Source organism: Sylvia atricapilla, chromosome 12, assembly GCF_009819655.1.
Source record: "Sylvia atricapilla isolate bSylAtr1 chromosome 12, bSylAtr1.pri, whole genome shotgun sequence".
Taxonomy (NCBI): domain Eukaryota; kingdom Metazoa; phylum Chordata; class Aves; order Passeriformes; family Sylviidae; genus Sylvia; species Sylvia atricapilla.
In genome coordinates, this window is record NC_089151.1 from 9363441 (window position 1) to 9384847 (window position 21407).

The window sequence follows — 21407 nt, forward strand, 5'->3', positions numbered from 1 at the left end:
GAAAGGGTAATATGCGAAACTTCAGCCAGCATAAATAAATACTTCACCTTTGTTCGTTGTAAAATAATCATACTTGCCCTTTTCATCCACTTGGAAAACACTTGAGTGAAACTCTGGCTTCAGTTAGAGCTCAGGCAAGTACTGTACACTGACTGTTCTGTCCTGTTCTGAAAGGCATTGGAAGGAGCATTATGGTTGTAGGACAAAGTCACAGGGAAGTCACAGGCCTAGTCACAGGAAATGAGTGGAGGCAGTGCAGTATGGGATATATTGGCAAGGAACCTGGGGAAGAAGAACCAAAAAAAACCTTGCAAAGTGTAGGATATAAAGACTAATCACAAGGAAAAATTGTTTCCAAGTCACAAATCAAAGGCTTCAGTTCAGCTGTGAGATAGGCTGTGTCACACCTGTGTGCAGACCCCTGCACTTGTAACACATAATTCAGGGTAGACTGAAGAAATAAAATAACCAAAATAAGAACAAACCACCTAAAAGCCCAAAGGAACAAAGTCTCCTTTTGTTCTTCTGGGTTCCCAGCCAAGTACAGCACAGCCTATGACAGCTGGGGTAGCACAGCTGAGAGGAGGAGGAAGGACAGGCTGCCCTGCTGTGGATACACAGGCTCTTCTTCTTCAGGAACATCTGTGGAATCACTGCCTAAGGATGCTCAGCACTCGAGCTAGTCCTGATTACACCACCACAATTTCAAACACTTGAGAGAGCTTCCTCATGGCTGAGTTCTGCTTCAGCTCTGTGTAGGCTTTGGAGCCTGAAACTGGGGCTAGAGAAGTGTGGGTTCCCAGCAGCTGGGCTGCCAGTGGCTACATTCACACTAAATGCAGAACAGAGATGTGAACAGGTTATGAGATAGCATCCAGCAGGCTACATCACTTGAACTGGGGCTGGAGTAGCTTGAGGCTTACTCTGTACTGATGGCTTGGTGGGGTGTCTGAGAGCTGTGACTCAACAGGACTTGGGATGTGGGTGGATTCAAGGCAGCAAAACCTGCCCAGATCATTAATCACTGACTAATCAACAGACATAAAAGAACCATGCAAAATTAACAGCCCCATGGAAAATAATTACATCAAATCTCATTAAAGGATCCCTTCATTTGTCACTGAAATGCAACTATTTCCACAGTGGAAATAAAGAACTTCTTTGTAGCAGCAACCAGTACCAGGTAGAGACCTGAGACAAAAACCTACAGTGAATTCTAAAGTTTCTTGAAAAAGTTGAGGGTCAGGTCTGAACAAATAGTAATTGCTCAGAACAGAGCTGAACCAGCACATACCTTGAGAAAAGCAGCAGTGGCTGGTCCCTGATCATAAGCAGTTGGATCATTTAACTTTTTACTAATGTAAGTATCGGAACTGTTTAGTGTAAGTTTATGTATCCCAGAAGGGAAACCAGGTTGCACTCAGCCAAGTGTGACAAGATGATTTAAATGGCTGACCTTTTATACACTGCTTATTTTTAGAGATATACATCTTTACGTTGTGAAATTGGGGTTTTGTATAATTTGTTTAATGCATGAATGTTATGAACTAAATGATGCAAATCAGAAAGCACAGCTCTGCCGAACTTATGAACTTTAGTTTTCCATTTCACTACATAAACAAATATGATATATCTAGGGACAGACTCTGAAATCATTGTCTGCTCTATTTGAATGTAGTTTGAACCAGATAAGCCTAAAAATACAAAGCAGGAAAATAAAAGGTTGTGTTTTACCCTTGAACAAACTTTAGGTTGATTTTGAAAATAGAACATTACTTCCCCTTTCTTCTTCCCTCCCCCCTCTTCCTCTTTAATATTTTAGGGATTTCACAATGTGGTTATCAAGGACTAACTGAGAATACATGACTAAGTAATAAAAAGTAACAGGATGGAAAACTAGAAACAAAACCCAAAAAACTAAACTAAACTAGAACAGCAATAAATCTCAGCAATCTTACATTACCATAAGTTAAAAATAGACAAGCAGAGAAGGATGTTACATTGTTAAAAAGTAGCTGAAAAATTCATTAATCTTTTTTAGAACCATCCAGTGTCTCTAATGGACTTGAGGGGCTGGCAGCTGGTTCCCAGGCCCGTGTGTGGCTGAGGCAGGGATGGAGCAGCACCACACGGGTTCACAGCTCCACCATCCACGTGCAGTCCTGGCTTGCCTTGGTCCCAGCACATGGGCTGTCAGCAGCCAGTCTGACAGGGCTGTCCTGCTTCAGCAGCCAGGAGCACAGGAATCACAGTCCTGTTAAAAAAATGAAGGGTATCCAACCCTTTGGCTACATAAATGCTGATCATGCTCAAACTAAAGGTCTAGAGATTTGGCTTTTATAACTACACCTACTCTAAATACACAATTGCTTTTAAACATATCACGAAGAGAATTTTCCAATGAGTATATTAACTTGCTAGTCATTTATGGATGAAATGTGCAGGTCATAAGCCAGAGAATTTTGGCTTTTTCCACCAGAAATCAGCAGCTAGAATTACTATCTCAACATGTATCTTCTGATTATCCCTCAGTTACCTATAAAGAAATTTTTGTTTATATGGTGATATTCACAGTATGGGTTGATGAATGCTGTTGAATAGCAATGATAGTAATGTATTTCTAAAATACCAGTATTTGGTTAAGAGGGAGCAAAGAGAAATTCCAAAGGGATAGTTTTTGTTTGTGGCCTATAATAATTACTCTGAGACTGAAGATGTGAAGGGTTGAGGATACTCCTCTGCCCTTCTTTGTGTCACACGCTGTACCTGACTGTCAGAAACACAGGAGGGGGAAAACTATCACTGAAATATATCTGTATAATATGTTGTGCACAAAAATACCACCAAAGACCTGGAAATAGTGACAAATATATGGACTTAGGACAGTACCTGCAATAGCTTGCAAGTGAGTGCAGGAAATGTATCCCACAATTCTTTGGTCCTGAGGTGTACTTCCCACTTGCACCTGGAAGAGAAGAAATAAAAAGATGATTAATGGAAGAGCTCATACATCTCTACTTCCAAGCCCATCTGTGCAGCCTTTTTTACCATTTTTTCCAGTCAACTCCATTCTGAAACCAGAAAAAACCACCACTGAGGCTTACTGGCCTTGCTGGGGCTTGTGGCCAGCACACTGACCCTTTGCTCATTACCATGTTCAGTGTCTTGATTTTGCAACACATAAAAGATGTCACTTTCTCCTGTTCTTCACAGCTCCACTGGTTCCTTGTCCCAGCTCCCATTTCTGTGTATGATTCAGGCCCACCACTCAAGTGCCTTATAGAACTAGTATTACCAGCAGCCTAATTTTTGCTACCTGTGTATGACTAGAATGTAAAAGGAAAAAATGCCAAGGTTGTCTAGGGAAAAGGATGAAATATGAAATAAATATTGGACTTGATTATGTTTTCTCCATGTAAGTTTTAGATTTTGGTGGATTTTTTTACATTCTTGTGCAAAGGTTTTGGGGGCCTTGGTGTGCCTCAGCAGTGTTCGCATCCTTCAGCTCAAACCAGCAGTCCCCATGCTTGTCAGGCAGACAAAATCCACTATGTGGAATCCTGTTCTTACACACAGAAGAGGGTTTCCAGGGAAGCTGGACTGTAGTCTAATTCCTCATCTATACCTTAAGCTACAATCCTTTAAAAATGTACTTGCAGCTAGGCACACAGGCAAATTAAAATCAAGTTCTGGTTTAAGTTTTCAACTCTATTGAGAATTTTGGCAGTTCAGGACTTAGCTCCAAAACAAAATTCCCAATGATAAGTGGATAAGTTTTGAATTGTGGCAAGAAACTTATTTGAGAGTATGGTTTTCTTGTTGACAGTTTATATGGCAACACTGCATGAATTCAAGAAAATGCCCACAGAGGAAAGTTGTGCCCAGGGCTCAGAAAACACCACCACAGATGACTCTACTTCACAAGGCTAGGCTAAAATTTTATCTGACACCTCTAAATAACAAGCAGAGCTCCATTACATATGGACACAATTTTGTCAGGTTGGTTGGTTTTCTTGTTTTTCAGCTATTCAAGAACCATCTGATTCATTTTATAACTGAAAAGGCAGCTTTCCAGTAAGTGAATTTAGAAGTCATTTGTGCTTAACAATGAGGGTTAACTTTGAGGGTTTGTGCCAGCCAGGGGCACAAACAACTGGCATTATTCTGTCCTCAGTCTGTTCAGTACTTTTTCAGACAGTTTTACAAATGGATATTGATGCTGTTCTTACTGCTGTTCCCATCCAGCTAACCTGCTTCAGGAGGCAGAGGGAGACAAGGCAGATACAGGTAGTCACTGGTGCATCCAACCCCAGAGGAGGGGATTGTCCTGACCTCCCAGGATTGCAGCAGTCTCAGAGGATGGGCAGGTCTGCTGGATGGCAGTCAGGGACTGCTGCAGGAGCTTCACAGCACAGAGCTGTCTCTCATCCCTCAGTCTGCCTGAACATCTCAGTGTCACTGCTGAATCACAAGGAGCTTTCTCTCCAACCCTTTTATACAACATATGCCATTCCAGTAGAAAGTGGAAAACACTTGATTTCCTCTACTGTCTAGGACAGGCATGTGAGTGGATCATATTTCCCAAACTTAGTAATTCAAAATCAGAGTTTCTCTTCAATGCTGTTAAAGCCCCTCTAAAATATAAAAAGTGTCCATCTGTTTGCAAATGTGCAGTTTCCTGCAGCAGAGGACAAGTCTGCACACCTTTCAACATCATCCCCCATAACCACTCTGGAAGGAAAATACTGCATATAAAATGTTCTGTCCTATAGCAGGAATGTGCTCCTTATAATCCCCTGACTGAGTAAAGCAGATGGAATCATTCCATTGTTTCTACTCAAAAGTATAAAAGATATAAGTGTAAAAGCTGAACATCCAAACATAAATTATAACTCAATTGAGAAAAATAGTCTGCTCAAATTTGCTTTAGAATTTCCTGTGCAGCCTAGATGGAGTGCCTGACAAGGCCTTGTACTCCTCAACCAACTTGTGCATAGGATCATACTAATTTCTATTAATCATGAATAAATATGTATTGTTCAGTGTGCCTGTGTGCACAGATCTGTGCTGAAATGGACCTGGGAGCTTTTGCTCTCAAAAATTGTAAGAAATGGCCCAGGATGGAGACTGGCTGTGCTGTATGGAGGGGGCTGAGCACAGCAAATGTCCACAGGGATGGTGCCCCAGGGCTCTGCTGGAACAGACCCACAGGGAAAGGAGAGGGGCTTTCAGAAACACTCAGTTAATTAAAAAAAATAAAACTTAAAAGCAAGAGCTGAAGACATTAACATAATTAGAATTTCCTTGGAAAGTGCCAGCATGGAAGTGCATCAAAAGCAGCTTTTTTGCCTTTTAGGGGTTTGTAGTTTCTTTTGAGAGGCGGTACTGATGGCAACCATTAAACTGAGGATATTTGGGGTATAATCATAATGGAGGCAAATATTTGTGACAACTACTAGGAGAGTAAACCAATACCTTTGCACCCTCCTAGTCAGTTCCCAGCTACAGTAGAGGCACTACTGTATTAAATACAATCTGAAGTAAAACAGTAAGAAAAATCTGTTTACCCAGTCTATTTGGTATTTCACAGATGGACAAGGACTGTGGGTTGTGCAGACAGGAAACCTACTTGACCTCTGAAATACTACAAGCCCTATAATTCTACATAAAAACATTCCTTAGTGTGGCCAAGTCCTGTAGCTATTTCAGACTGTTGCATTTTCCAGGCTGTGTTGGTTGGTGACTGGGCTGGGGCAGCGACGTGGCAGGAGGACAACACTGAACCTTCAGCTCAGCCTCAACGTGGACCTTGGCAGGAAGGCTCCACTTCCACCACACCAAGCCAGCACTTCACAAATATAGTTTTAGCTGCTTAACACAGAGGAAACATCTACAGTCACAATTACAAAGAAAATGGATATAAACAAATAAGCCAGAGCAGCTCTGTCACCATAAGCCTGACTATAACTCACCTCAGCTGCTCTACTTTAGTACCTGTGTGTCAATAACACATTTATTGAATCATCCTTCTGCAGGGACCTACTTCAGGCACTGCATCCTAAAATCTTCATACAGTTTTGGTTTTGCCATGAACCATTCCTCTTTGTGTATGGAAATATACAGGAAGACAATATCTAAATATGAGTAAAATATTTATTTTCAAATTATCACAGGAGGAAAAAGGTATGTGATAGCCTGTTAAACTCTAGCGTTACCTAGAGCTAAAATTAAAACTGACAGAACCTATTTGTGGCTTAATAAAGTGTCCAGTTATACAATTTTCACATAAAAAATAAGCATTTTTCACAATTATGCTGAAATATGCAAGATATATTCCAATTCTCACTAGATTTGCAATAATCAAATTAGTCAAACATTGAGAAGCTAAGAGTGGATTCAGATCCTTATTACACCACTGACCGTTACATTTTGTTTGCTCTTGGGAGAGCGGCATAAAAACCTCATTACAGATGGGAAAGAGATTTTTTCCCTTAAGGGGGAAATCCTACTGAGGGTGTGTTTAGAATCCAAAATGCCAGTTTCTGCTGCTGCATATTTATATTTGTCCCCTACCTGTAAATGAAACAAATGAGTGCAAAACTGACCACTCCGAATTTTTGTTTTCCCAGTACTGGCTGTGTCAAGCACACAAAAGTACTTGCCATCAAGTACTTTTTATTAAAATATTTCATCTCAATGCAACATCACATTGATACAATCTGTTGGAGAGATCACGCTGGGACTGTGCTGTGCAATGCAAGACTTGGGGAATTCCTGGAATTGTTTTGTAAAAGCTTGTTCTACATGACTGAGGAGTGGTCTGTCCTCCACTGAGACTGGTATTGGGTAATAAATGGCTCATGAAAGAAATGAAGCCAACAAGGTTATGGCAGAAAGATTCTCATTGACAGGAAAAAAAAAAGCTAATGAGTAGCAAGAACTGAAATTTTAGAGCTACAGCAAGGGAAAATAACTTTAAATTTAATCACACTGCTTACTATCATGGGAATTTTCTGGGCTAACTGGAAAATATTGCACATCTCATGTTTCCCATCTGCTAGCACAGTAAGTATACAAAGCTGCAAACTTGAAAAATACCTTGTCTCTTAAGAATTTATATTTACACACATCTGTTCCAGCAGTGCAAAACAATTCTATCACATCTGGATGTCAAGAAAATCATCAACAGATACTTAAACAAAACCCATGAGAACGCTGCTTCAGGGCTAGGGTATTTCTTTACCACCTTGAAAAACAGCTTCAGACAGGTCATTGCTGTGTAAGTAAATCATCAAGTGTTTTGAAGGAAATGCTATTTAATGACTAAAAGTTTGAATTGTGCATGAGAAACCTCACTTGATTAAAGAACTAATCTAGAGTCTCAAATACTGACAAATAATATGTACACAAAACCAAAACATTTGTTATGAGGAGAACTTAATCTTTAGTGATATTTCCGAGAAGCTTCACACTCCCGGGAGGGAGCCATTCAAAAATACCACAAATAAAATAATTCCTTAAATGTGTACCCTCCAAAACAAAGCAGTTATTTACATACAAGTCCAAGAATATGCCATTACCCCTCCTTTCAGGGGAAGCAAATGTAAACCAGATGAGAGCTAAAATTTTGGCATATTCAAGGTAAAAGTTCTTCACAAGGTCTGTCACCCCAGTATCTCCATGCAGCCTATAAAATCAGAGCTGGGAAAGGTAAATAACCTGCCTGTAACACTAAAACTCCTTCAGGTAAATTGGGATCTCCACAGTTAACTCCAGCTTCAGTCAGTATAGTTTAATCACATCTTGGGCTGTAAATGAGCAAACCCATCCATTTCATCCACTTAGGTGACCATGGAGGTGTCAGTTTTGCCACTGAAATAAATGTGAATCACAGTACTGCTCCCTGCATTGCTCTTCTGAAGAGGAGAATTCACCAAAGTACAGAGCTCTAAGAGCTCTACAGGGAATGAATTCACAGTCATGACAGAAGCCACACTAATGATGGTCATATTATGAAGAAAAACTAACCAGGCTGAAAGTACCTTTGCTCTGGGAAAAAAAAAAAACAAAACAAAACAAAACAAAAAAAAAAACAACAACCAAACAAAATAACAAAAACCAAACCAAACCAAAACCAACTCTGTCCCTAAAAACAAAAGTATGAAACATGGCATTTGTAAAGAACATCATCTGCACAGGGGCCTTGAGTAACTCTTTTTGTGAGAAATAAAACACCTCTGACAGAGAGTAAATGCAGGGCACAGAAATAGAATTTACAGTCAATGTGACAGTGACTTACTCCTACAGAAATATTCATCTTACCATATGTAGCCAATATTGTTTAAGTTCAAGGGAAGCTCCCTTAGAGAGAGCCTGAGATTCAACTGAATTACTGTGGAGAAAGCAAGTGTACATGCACAAGGAGTGATGCTCTGAGTTGTGCTGGGTACAACTCTGTACCTCCCTATTTCCACTGCAGTGGGAATGTCATTATGTAATCCACTGCAATTATAATGAGTTAACAGTGAGGAAGGGAAAAGAAAGAAATGGAAAATACAATTTGTTTTCTTTCCAGTACAACATTTCTATAATCTTCCAAATTGTATCACCCACTCCTGGACGTTTTTCCCATTTCAGCAGATTTCCAATACAAGCAGGAGAGTCAGCACTAAGCACCTAACTGGAACAGCCAAACTGTGTGCCCAAATCCTCATTCCTGCTACTGTTAACAGAAGATGCCAAAGAGAACTTGCAGCTACTCCCATTCCCACTTCAAACATTTCTGTCCCACAGAGATGACTTGGATTAGTCATAACTCCCAAGAAAGATGTATTTTTGGTTAGCTTAGACATGGGGCAAAAAAAATCCATCTCATTTTCAGTCCTTAAACAGCTCTGCCTTTTGCATTCAGAAATATGTAGTGGCTTCTAAAGAAGACACATTAGTTAAATCCCTAATTTATTATTATTATTAACATGTTATTTAAGTATATTAAAAAAGTTTAAAATGTTATAGAAGTCAGCTCAAAACAGTGAGGTGCTCTGCAATTTTTTCCAGTTACATTTGCACTTGATTATTTCAGAATCCTATTTTTTCCCACCTGCCACATGCAACAATTACTGTTCCATGAACTCAGAGAATTTTTTATTTGGCAAAGCTTCATTAAGCTTATATGTGAGGGAAAGTGGCTGTAAATTGCTACCACTAATGAAGGGCTCTTCCTCTTCTGAAAAGGATAAAGCCCCACAACTCACATTTTCTCAAATCTGTATTTCATTGTTCACAACAGTTTTTATTTATCCCCATTAATGAGGGGGAAAAGGATCGTGATTAATAACATTAATAATATCAAAGTGAAGGAACATGGTACAGTGCCATGGTAGAGTCTTTTTGTTCTTTTTTTAAAAACTCTCCGTTTATTGGACTCTATCCAATTCCTGCATTAACATTTTACAGCAGAAACTCAGCATGTGGAAAATGTTTAGGTTACCCTTCTGCCTTAAATGGCACAGCTTGAGAGTCATCTAAACAAATTCATAAGCAGCACTAGACATTTCTTTTACATATATTGGGATAACTGTAGGTACTGGACAATTGATCAAGGACAAGAAAATCTAACCACTGAAAACTCCAGGTGTTTTTTTGCTGGGGTCAGAAGGCAGACATTCCCCTTTTCTATGCACTCCTGAGATCCAAAATCTTCCCCTCAACCCAGCCTGGAACTGCAGCAGCTGCCCTTTCACTCCTAGGCTCAGCGCCATGAGCTGGCTTGGGACAGCAAAGGCAGCTGAAATTACCCAAGCAAAATGCATCTGCATCAGAAATATCAAAAAGGAGAATCGCAGACGTTAATTTAGGGAACCCTCATTTTCTCACACAAAGCAGGCTCCTTGAGAGGATAAAACAGTAAAAATTGTGCTTTGAAACAGTTTTGCAATCAGAGCTGCTGCTCCTTCTACCATCTGTTACCACCATATCAGCTCTTTGGAAAACAAGTTGAGCTTTGCACACAAAGCAAAGGTTGCTAGGTTTCCTTTAAGCAATGAATAATAACATGTTTTCTGCACAATTACTGTACTCCCTGAGAACAGCCTTCATTTTCAGAGAATTTGAAAAGTAAATCTGTTAATAACCTTAGGAATTAATATTAATTAAGCACAAGTTCTTCCAGAAATTTAGCAAAATCCACAAGACATTCTTTTCCCTTTTGATTTTGAAGAATATTAACTGTTCAAACTTCCCACATCAGAATATAGTTTTTGCATTATGTTCACATACTGTGTGTTAACTTAAAATTCTTATTTTTGCTAAAATAGGCTCTCTTGGCAGATGCCAGAACCCAGAATAGTTTCCTAGCAGGAACAGTAGGAAGAACAGCCTTCTGCACACCATACTTCTGTATCTCCCAGTTCCATTGGGAGGAAGAAGCCTCCCAAACCTCTCTCACAGCCAAAAGCCATTTTGAGAATGATGCCTCTTTGTCTCACCTCCCTACTCTGACTGCGCATCTACATCTCTTGGATAGCTTAGATTTACCTTACTGTTACGACTATTACAATTTAAGGATAGGAGAGGTGAAATTTGTCAGCAAAAGTGAGTTTTTATTAAATTGCTACACCTGGGAAAATACGGTCAAATTCACCAGGTCAGGTTAAGGTTGCTTTCCATTTCTGTTGCACTACTGTCCAAAAGTTGCACAGCATCCCTGGCACAGCATAACTAAGGCTCCACACTAGATCTTCTGTCTAAAGAGGGATGTCAACATTTTGAAACCTTCTAGTAAATTACAGACAGGAAATGCATTACACAATTTCTGCTCAGCACTCATTAACACCTTTTAATCTTGATTTGACAATGCTGATTTGTAAAATCAACACCCAGTTTCTGAAAAGAGTGTGTATTTTATAACTCCCTTTAAATCCATCAAAACTACAGGGCATTAACATTAGGTGTGTGTCAAACCTGCAGCTGCAGAGGAGCTGAGACCACTGCAATCTGCACCACGTTCCAGACAGAGCTGTCCAAGCTTTTCAGTGCCAGTCACCAGCACAGTGGCTGTGCCAGGCCCACTTCCCACCTCTATCTGCAGCTGAGCAGCAGCAGAGACAATGGGAGTTATAAAACCTACAAAGTGACTCAAGGGCTCTTCTCTTCAGCATTTTAAATTAATGTGAAATGCCACACTAGAACAGAGTCATGGCAGAGTCTCCCAAGGGCCTGGACTGTCAAAGTATGAAAATGGATTGGCTGATTTATGTACTTGCTAACTTCTCCTCCGAGTCTTTAGTGGCAACTAGGAACAATGGTTTAACACTTCAGACATGAAACTATCACTTGGATGTGACATTTTCCCCCTTCATATATTCTAATTTTTTTCTGTGACCGTGTTTTTCTTTCATCCCAATGAGACCCTCAGATTGGAGACAAAAACACTAGTAAAGTTTGAAGAGTTCCAAATGCAAATCAGTCCTCCAGCTTTGAAGAAAGTGGACTACACACAATGGCTCTACATCATCCTCATGTCTTCATCCTTACCTGGAAGCATCAGCCACTATAGATGGAAAAACCAGTCTGAACTCTGTCAGGAAAACACCAGCAGTGGCACCTTTTGTGGCAGACATCCTTAGGAGGAGAACAGAGGCAGACTTCCTTTGTATGGGTCTTCAGATAACTGTTAGGTAGCATGAAACTGCACTAAAAGCCTCTGTAATTTACTTCCAACTTGGATCCTTGTTTGTGACACCCTAGGTGTTAAGCCACTTTACCTTCCTGTACTTTAGTTTCTCCTTCTGTTAAGCAGATATTGACCTTTCTTCATTATGCACCCTGAGACATAGGAATGAAAAGCAGTAGGTAAGAGCTGATTGTTATTACAGCTACTAATAATAATCCTTGAGCTCTCTAAGTCTCTCAGGTAAAATAGTTTCGTATGACTAAGCAAATCTCTCAAATCCTTCCAAATCTCTACCTGAACTTTACAATCTAGATAGTGAAGACAGGGTAGGGAAGATGAGGGCAATGGAAAATCATTTCTTATTCACTGGAAATTGAATATTCTTATTCAATGGAAAATCAGTTATTATTTAGAACCTATTCTAAAATGAAAAAAATGTGCAAAACACTTGTACCAGGGCAGTAGGGATCTGTTTTGTGTCAGAGTACCCCAACACAGTTTTGTCATTTGCAAATTATTTCAACTTTCTTTAAATATTTAGTTCTGAATCCTTTAATTTATCTCTCTAACAGATCTATTTGTAGTAAGGAGACAATCATTCAACAACAATCAGATTCTTTCTCTGAACGTTCTTCTGAATTAAGATGTTGGGTGTTTCTTAAGGTTCAGGATAATTGGAATAAAGGCTTCTTCCTTCTCATGAGTGGAAACATTAACTTGGCTTTAACTAATATGGCTTTATCCATATTTTCAAAACATATGACCCTTCTCTCCTCAATTGCTTTGCACAACTTTTGGCTTTTAACCAACACAGAGAGCAACTGCTCCTTTACTCAGAGATGGAAGCTGTGCAAGGGGAGCAGTCTTCACAAGTATCCTTCCCAAACAAGACTCAATTGATGCCTTTTCTACTTCAGAAATGGGAAAACTGCATTCCACAGGAGGCAGGAAGTTAAAAACCCAGGGTTTGCATAGGACAGAGGCTCAACTCCATTCTCCTACAGAGTGGGAAGCAATTAGGACACTCTTGTTCTGCAAGGCTCTTGCTTTCTTTAAAACCAGAGAAACTCCGATGTAGGACTGGCTGGTATTATAGGCATTCAAAACCCTGTAAAGGCCAGTAAAAGTCCCACCTGGAAGCAGGGGGATAAGCTGTCCATTGGGATGGCAGAATGCTGTCCAGGACAACACCTAAGAGCCACTCAGAGCTCTGACCCCCTCTGCTAGCTTCCTGCTGCCCCAGTGTAACAGCTCCAGGCTTCTGAAGCTACTGCACTGATCCTTACAGACTTCAAACACAAACCAGGCTTTTACTTACTGTGTGTAGTTTTTGTCTCTGGAGTCCACACCCACCCAGTTGCTGACTAAGCACCACATCAAGAAGAACAACCTCTAAACCTACTTTATTTCAAAGACAAAATTAAATAATTATTCTTACTTGATGTTGTTGCTGTCATCAAAGAAACTACCTATGTGCAATTGGTCATTTAATGTACAATTAAGAAAGAAAGTAAATTCATGTTAAGATTGACTTAACTCAGAATGAAAAATATTTTAAGTATGAAGAAAAGTTTATCAGAATGACACAGACAGGAGGAGAAACAGTCTTACGGCTGGGCAGAATTCTGTTACATTCAAAAGAATGGAGTCATCTTTGGAACTTCATAATAATTGGCCTCTATTCCCTGCTCAACTGTAACATTATTTAACAACTTGGATCCATAATTAAGTTCATCATCCCAGTGGAATCTTGAAAAGAGGCTTAATTTTCTGCAAGAGAAATGGAGACACTGTAGCCTGCCTAGCAGGGTGGCAAATCAATGACTCAGCAATGGGCAGTTAAAAAACAGATTGGTTTTAATCTCTTAATCCCCAATATATGCATATGTTCAAGGGTAGTCTTTGTGACCCCAGAAATATTTATACTGCACAAGATCTATGTTCATTTTTTGTTTGCAGCGATTTGTGATAAAAAATAAATTATTGCTGTTTATAAACACGTAAGAGTGCAACATAGAGAGCTTAGACCCAGTTTTTGGAAACCTGCATTCAAATAGGGATTGGCTTTTGTTTGTGTCAATGTACATGAAATACTGAACTACTATCAGAACCAAAAATCTAATATTTGGGAGTTCTTTTAGATAAGTCACAGTACCAAAAGTTTTTGCTTTGGTTAGAAACTACAAAGAGTACAAAGACTCTCACTGATCCTTATCCACATCTATATATTTAATGGCTCTTGTTGACGACTTGTGACTAGAAAGTGCATATAATTTGAGCATCTGATGTACTTTGCCAATATTAGAAAAGAAGTTCAGGATTTAGTCAGTGAAACCCATCCCGAACTGTGACTAAATCACAAAATCTGAAATTTGGTATTCTGGGCATTTTCAGATCTTTCTAGATATGGGTCTACAGACTTGGCAAACAGTTTTGGTTCTTGATTAATCACAAATTAGAAGAATCCACTTTCGAAAGAGCACAGTCAGGTACTCCCAAGAATCAAGCATGAGCAGCCACTAGGTCTTGGAAAATCAAATCACTGCATGCAGACTTTCATTCCTGCTTTTCATGCTTTACAGACATATAACCCCAGGCTTCCTGTTCTCTCTACCATTCATTAATTTAAGTAAACTATGTTAATAACTCAAAAAAGCTCTGCGTTCCCCAGTGTCTCAGGCACGTTTGTCTTGTTTATTCTTCTTCATATCTCTCTTTACTAATTCTTTTGCAAGCAAGAGAGCAGAGTAGCCATATATTTCACTGCAATTCTTTCAGTTTTATTATACTGACATTTAGACTTTTGATTGTATTTTGATTGCCAGACAAACACACAACGAGCACAAGCTGGTTTCCAACAGTAATGCCCGTTGTATTGCACTCATGAAGCTCAGAATTTATGCATTTTATTACAGAGATTTATGTAAAGAAAGAAACTAAAATATCATGAAAACCAGTTCAAATTTTGAGTCTTGAAATTGTACTTGAGTTCTACCTCCAAAAGTATCTCATTATTCCAGACACATCTATCATTTAAACATGGTATTCAGATCCCATAAAGATTATATCTACAACCCATTAGGTTATATCAGGAAATCTAAATCTGAATATTGCCTCTGTTGAGGTCTAAAGGAATGAGAAAATAATGTAACTTTATAACTTGCCACATATACAGAGTCAATACTTAGAGCTTCAAAAAGGCTCTTACCTTGAGAAACAAGGCTCCCTTGGAAGCCAAGGAGTCCATTCCTCTTCCATTGGGGTAACAGTGATAGGCAGCATCCATAACAGGATAGCGGCTGGCAAAAAGTAGACCACTGTTCACAAACTTAAAGCTACAGCAGCCATTGCAGCTGTAGACCCCAACATCATAGACGATGTATTCAAAATAGTGATGGAGCTGCTCTTTCAATTTCTCCGCAGCTCTTTTGTCAAACACTTCCTGCAAGCACAGAAAGTCCAGGTTGGCAGGGAAGAAAGCAGAGATCTCATGGTCAAAGGTCTCATCTGTGTGTTTCTTTTTCCGCACTGAAGTCTTCTTCATGATTGAAGCTTTATAGAGCAGCTTGTTGTTGACAGTGCTTTGGTCCACTGTACCATCTCCAACACGGACTTTCACTAGGGACTCTCGTGAGGCAGAACAGCTGTCTAAACTCCCAGAATCTCCTTCCTTCTGTTTGTGGTTTGGTGTTTTTGAGATCTCTGCATCACCTTCCAGTGAGGGCTCTGCTGGGCCACTGGCACGAGCCTGGCCATTGACGGTGTCTGTTTCTGTGTCTGACATGTGGCCATTCTCCTCTCCATTGATAGGGACAATGCAAGTGTTTTCTTCTCCCTCGTGTGGCTCTCCACTTCCACCTTTATCTTCTCTGCTCTCCTCGCCGTTGTTTGAGCCACAATTGTCTCCTTTGTACTCCATTGATGTTGTCCTTTTGATGCCAGCATTAACAGTACGGTTATCTCCAGCCTGGGGGGAGACCAGGCTGCTGAAACTCGCTGCACTGATGGAAGTGTTGGTAGGAGAATCTATGTATATTTTAATCTGTGGCCTGCTCGCCCCATTTCGGATCCTCCGGCCAATCTCTTTAGCCCTGGCCTGGGTATTGAAAACATTATTAAATCTTGCCAGAGAATCAGGCAGGAGGCAAACGTTGGCACTGCCAAAGCAGAAGCTTTTCCCACTCCCTGCAGCCTTCCATTCAGTGAGCAGGGTGGCTCCATTGGCATGGTTCTTGTCTTTCAGCCTGGAGTAGATATAGGGCCTTCTGGCTGACTGCAGTGGGGACCAGAGCAAGAAGCCAATCAGAGCAAAAGGAAGAGAGGCCACCAAGAGTGCCAGGTAGATGGGAGTGGTGATAATGATGCAGAGTGCATGAAAATAGCATGGGTCATCTGCTCTTTGACGTTTTTCATAGGTGGTTGGAACAAAAGAGCCCACGAGCCTGTCTGCTAGCCAGTAACATGGGAAAATCAGGCCCCAGGAAAAAGAATGCAGAACTGACAGAAAGCTGTTGGGAAATGGAGAAGTGTATAAAACCATTGCAACTCAATTATGACAACACTTCAGGGCCTACTACATGATGTCACTGTGTCAAGCATCCATAAGAACACTGGGAGAGGGCTGGGGGAAAAAAAGGTCCGGTCAGAAGTTTGGTTTTTTCCCAGTGAGAGTCAGTAACAAAACTTTAAGAGCACCATTTCACTGTGTTGGAGTAAAAACGAGACAAGGCCACTGTTTTCGTCTGGCTTTTTGGCATCTGTATTTGTCAGAGGATGTCATTGTTCACTGGGGGCTGCCATAATGAAACTCTCCAGAGGTAAAACAGAAATCTGCAGAAACAAAAGACAAAAAATAATGAAAGTTTAAGTAACACATATTGGAAGTTTAAAACAGATGGAGTTTTTCTCTCAACAATTACAGGCTTATTACATATAGTGTATTTAGATGGAAATTGGAAAGTTTGGATCAAAGGAGGATTTGGGGGTTTTTTCTTTGTTTCAATTATTAGCTTAGCATAACATTACCAGTCTTATGCAACATGTTTGAGTTCAAAGAAATAAGGGACAAGTCAAGTGCCAAATAACAAATGTCTGGCATTTACTGATTGCCAAAGGCATTTTGGGATGTTGATAATAGGGGAGAGCTTGGCAGATTTGTTTTCCTGAATGATTTTTAGGATTCTTCAGTAAAAATGCTCAAAAGTGACTCTGGCATCTACATATCAGATAGAAAAAAATAACCTAAAACCTATCCAATTATGTAATTACCATTAGGAAAAAAAAAATTCTAAAGAAGTTATTCTGTTCTACTGGGTGCTTAAAATGCTTTATAAAAGCCCTATTTACATAATCACTCAGCAGACCAGAAAGATTCTTGTTTACAGCAGTGCCAAGGGTAAACAGAACATTGTGTTTGGGATCTCTGAAGAGAGGACAGACTGCAAACCTTATATTCCAACTTTCAGGCTGACAACCTTCATGGGAAAGGTGTAGTAGTGTTGCAGAATATAAGGTCAATTTGACTTTTACTCTTTTAAAATAACACACCAGAAGAAAATCACAACAGATCCATAAATAATTGCCTAATTAGGTCTTCAATAGGTATTTCCTTGAGTATATGACGACAAGAGGTTACAGCTCCTTGGGGAACATAAACCAAGTGACAGTTTTGTAGACAGAGGAGTCAATGCCTGCTTGGTGACGTGCTGAAGTAAAAAAAAAAAAAAAAAACATCAATTCAATACAACTCTTGCCAGTTCTGTTATGGGCAGCAGTATCGATAATCTACAAGATAAATCTACAAGATAAAGCTGCCCAGCAAACCGTGAGACACCCAACTAAAACAGCTCCACAAAACCAATTATCCAGATTGTGGGGACATACAATGTAAAAGGAATTCATGCTTACTGTAGATCCAACATATACTATCGTGTATTTGTAACAATGGAAGAAAAATTAATGCAATCCCAAATATTTTCATGGGATAAGATTGCACCACACATGTCATGAAGCAAAATGGTTTGGACTAAGGTTTGTTTTAACAACTTTTAGCAATAATGTGATTCTTTGTAAACACTAAAGGCTGTATGATGGTTCAAGGCCACATTGATGACTCCTACACTTCCTCTGCCTTAAAAAGGGAGAGTATCTTCCAGGAGATATCAGGAGAACTTTTGACCAGGTGCCAGCTGCATTCCTCATTGCCAGCCTGCTGAAATGAGGAGGCAATAAGGATTTGAGTACACACTTGTATTCCATGCATTTATTCCATGAATTCTAATAGAATTCCCACAGTTCATGACACAGAAGTAGAGAAACTTCGGTATCACAGCAAGTTTTAAAATATAATAGCAAGACAAATAGCAGGACAAAATAATTAGCTGGATGGCCTTTAAATTTTTGCATATTGCAGACAGAAGCCACAGATGTGTCAAGGTCCTATTAAAAACCTTTCTCTTTCAAGGAAATTATTATCCTGATTTATTAAACTTAGACATTAAAGTAATTACAAAACTTGCCAAAGCTCTGTTACGGACTCACTGGCACACACACAAACACCAGCTAAGTTTCCTACTCCTTGCTAGAAAATCCTATGCATGCTAGTCCCTCAAAGCCACTCAAAAAAAGAGAATTAAGAGGGTCATGAGAGACAGATTTTATCTCAACAAGATCTTAAAGGGTGAGGGAAGGCACCATGTGAGTCAACAGGAACTTGGAACACATGACGTCAGTAACATCTCTCCTAATGCAACGGTTTAGATGGAGCCTAAAGCTAAAGTGCCTAATTCCTTGTGATGAAGGGTATTACTTGGTAATCCAATGCTTTATTCATAGGGGTTTGAGAGATTAAGGGAGAATTTAAGATATTGCAATGAAACAGATATTTTTGTATGCTACAAAGACGTAAACTGCAGCCTTGTTTGGTGGTTTTTATTACTTTGTGTTTGAAGGCTAAAAATAGACTTTATTTAATTTTTTTTATGGAGGCAGTATAGAACATCTCAACTTTAGTGATAACAAGACATCAGGCAGAAAGGTTTCAAAGATTTTTATGATTATAATTATGCCCAGAAGTATGATAGAGACATCATAGATCAAAAGAGATGTTTCTAGCTCCAGCACTGCTTACAAACTAAATAAAGGACAATACAAGTCAACAAGTGATAAGACAAACAGAACAAAAACAACAAATCTTGCAGTAATAAGGTTATGAGAACAGTCCAGAAATGGTCAGAGAAGTTTTCATTTCCTTTTGCTTAGAAACTGCAATACACTTTCAAATTCAGGCAACAAAATTTTCTTCAAAGGTGATAGTAATATCAACTGTATTTTTAAAACTGTAAGTAAATCCTGGCAGAACAGTTATTTATTTAAAAACAGATTAAAACTGTTGAAGTGACTAACTGATTTGGAAAGCTACTCTATGAGTAACTTCACATCATAATTTACATATACTCATTAAAACTAGTGTTTCTTGGATCCTGACAGTTAGTGTCCACTAAAAATTCTACCAATATTTATCTAAAAATGAATTCTAGAAAAGCAGTTTATTTAGGCTGTGTTTTTTTCTTACCTTGATTTCCTTATTGTCATTCTGATTTGAATCAGAGAAAATAATCTTACAAAAATGGTCCCTCTACACCATGTGAAACAGCAAAAATTAGTGTTTGTAACTGAGCACAGGTGAAATGAAAATCTGAGGTAACTGAGGGAATTTTTACTCAGGCTCTCATGTCATTCAGGCTTATCAGACAAACCACAACTTAATTTTTGCTTTTCTCATTGTTCTCATCTGGTTTTCCTTACAGACACACTTCATAAAATCTTCCTTCCTTTATTCAGTGTCTTTCCCCTGATTATTCTTATACATGCTTTTAATTATAGTCTATTCAACAGCTAACTAACCTTCTGGAAAAAAACCTACTCCGAAAGGCCAAAACCACATAAACTGCTTTCCATGCTTGATTACTTGACTGTAATTAGAGAGATGCAGCCATCTCAAGGGGTCAGTGGCTCTAATGAAGATGTTTTCTTGTTCCCCTGTGATCACCTCACAGCCTGATGTTTTAACTGAAATCTTGTCATCCTGGTTGGGACTCATTCCAGGAGGGAGTTCACAATGCAGGCTAAAGGAATTTAAGCAGAACTTACTGACTCACCTTAACTTCCACCTACTTCAATAACAATTTACAGCTAAGGAAAATCTTTGTAAAAACTTAGCAAAAACATGTATCCTCTTTGGTATGAGAAGTTGAATCACTGGTACTGATGAATAAAGCAGAACCCATTCAAACTAAGCATTTGGCAGGAGGAGAAGAGAAGGAGAACAATTTTTTTGCAGACTTGCCATTGCAAAGTTCATTTACCAGTTTATGCCTTAACTCTCTCCCTCTTTCTAAAGAAGGTAATCAAATACTGCCAGGCTGCTCTGCAGCTTGTCTCTTCTGTCTATAGGCTGCCATCAGGCAAGAAGTCAGTATAAACAAGATGTCTAACAAATTGAACTAACCTGTAAAAATAAAATACTAAGATGTGTGAATTTACAAGTCTCACTGAATACAAGTGATGTCAGTAGTTAAGCACATGTCTGCAGAAATAACCTAAGATCCCCACAAGCTCAGGGAGCTGCTCATGCCTCTGGCATATTCAGGGAGTAGACTTGTGATGATGCAATCTCTGTTCAAAACAAGGAGGGATCAAGCACTTGGGCTAAAGTTTCTTAGGGAGTTCTCAGAATCTCAGTGATGTCTCTCTCTGAAAGTCTCTAAAAGCTGTATATTGAAGGTGCTGTCATTAAGCACAGCTGGAGGGAGCTGAACAAGGGCTAGGAGCCCACTGGTCACTCAGTGCTGGAGCCCATCCAGCCAGAGCTGGAGCAGTAATGACCAAGGTACCTGTGGTCACCACAAGGACAGTGTGAGTGGGAGTCACCCCCTTCATCTGACAAAAGATTGGCTGAAGCTGCAGACAAACTGGGCTGGCCTGGTGCCCCAAGTACCTCCTCACCCCAAATGGGAGCTTTGCTCTCAAAGTGCTGAAAAATTGTTTGTGATCACACTGTAAAACTTGCTCTGAGCTTTACAGTTACGTGGGCTATGGCAACAGATTCTCATTTCCAAAAGCAAATCATCTGAATTTGGTAGTCCCAGATCATATTCCTAGGCCAAAAACCATACCCACACACCTTATGCTACCTAAATAAATTTGGTTATGTTTTAAACTTAATAAATTCAAGTATGTTAATGTGTGGAAACACAGGTTAAAAAAAGTTCAAAACAATTATAACCCATTGCAAAGGATTAAAAACATGTCAGTTTTGTCCCTTTTTTCTTCCAAAATGGCTGAAAAATTGAAGCTGAATGCATTATTGCAGAAAACAATCAGCTTTCATATTCCTACAAGCAACACTGAGTCTACCCTGACACAACAAATTATGCTTGCTCAAAACTTACATCCAGAGTCATAAATGCAGAAGGGACATATCACAGCTTTCAAGCCTAGGAGAGGTTTATTCTTAACTTCACACATACAAACTGCACTCCCAACAATGAATGCTGTGTTTCCACACCAGCTGTACTAATTGCTCCCTGGAGGCCTGTCCCAAACCCAGAAAACTTCACCAATCCAGCTCCAAATTCTAAAATACACCTCCAAAGCTTTGTGCATTCTGTTACTGACTGTGAGTGCACCAGTACCAGCCCGTGAACATCAGCTAACTAATCAAATACAGGCT

At 39.5% G+C, this 21407-nt stretch overlaps 1 protein-coding gene across 1 annotated transcript in view; it reads right to left on the reverse strand.

Moving 5' to 3' along the window:
* Positions 1-16502, reverse strand: part of SMPD3 (sphingomyelin phosphodiesterase 3) — a 33143-nt gene extending 16641 nt beyond the window's left edge. Inside the window, exons 1-2 of the mRNA XM_066327823.1 lie at positions 14883-16502; positions 2890-2965 (exon numbers count right to left, since the gene is read on the reverse strand). Coding sequence (XP_066183920.1) covers positions 2890-2965; positions 14883-16214 — 1408 coding nt within the window. The 5' untranslated portion in view covers positions 16215-16502. The remainder of the gene's footprint in view (positions 1-2889; positions 2966-14882) is intronic.
* Positions 16503-21407: the final 4905 nt, after the last annotated feature.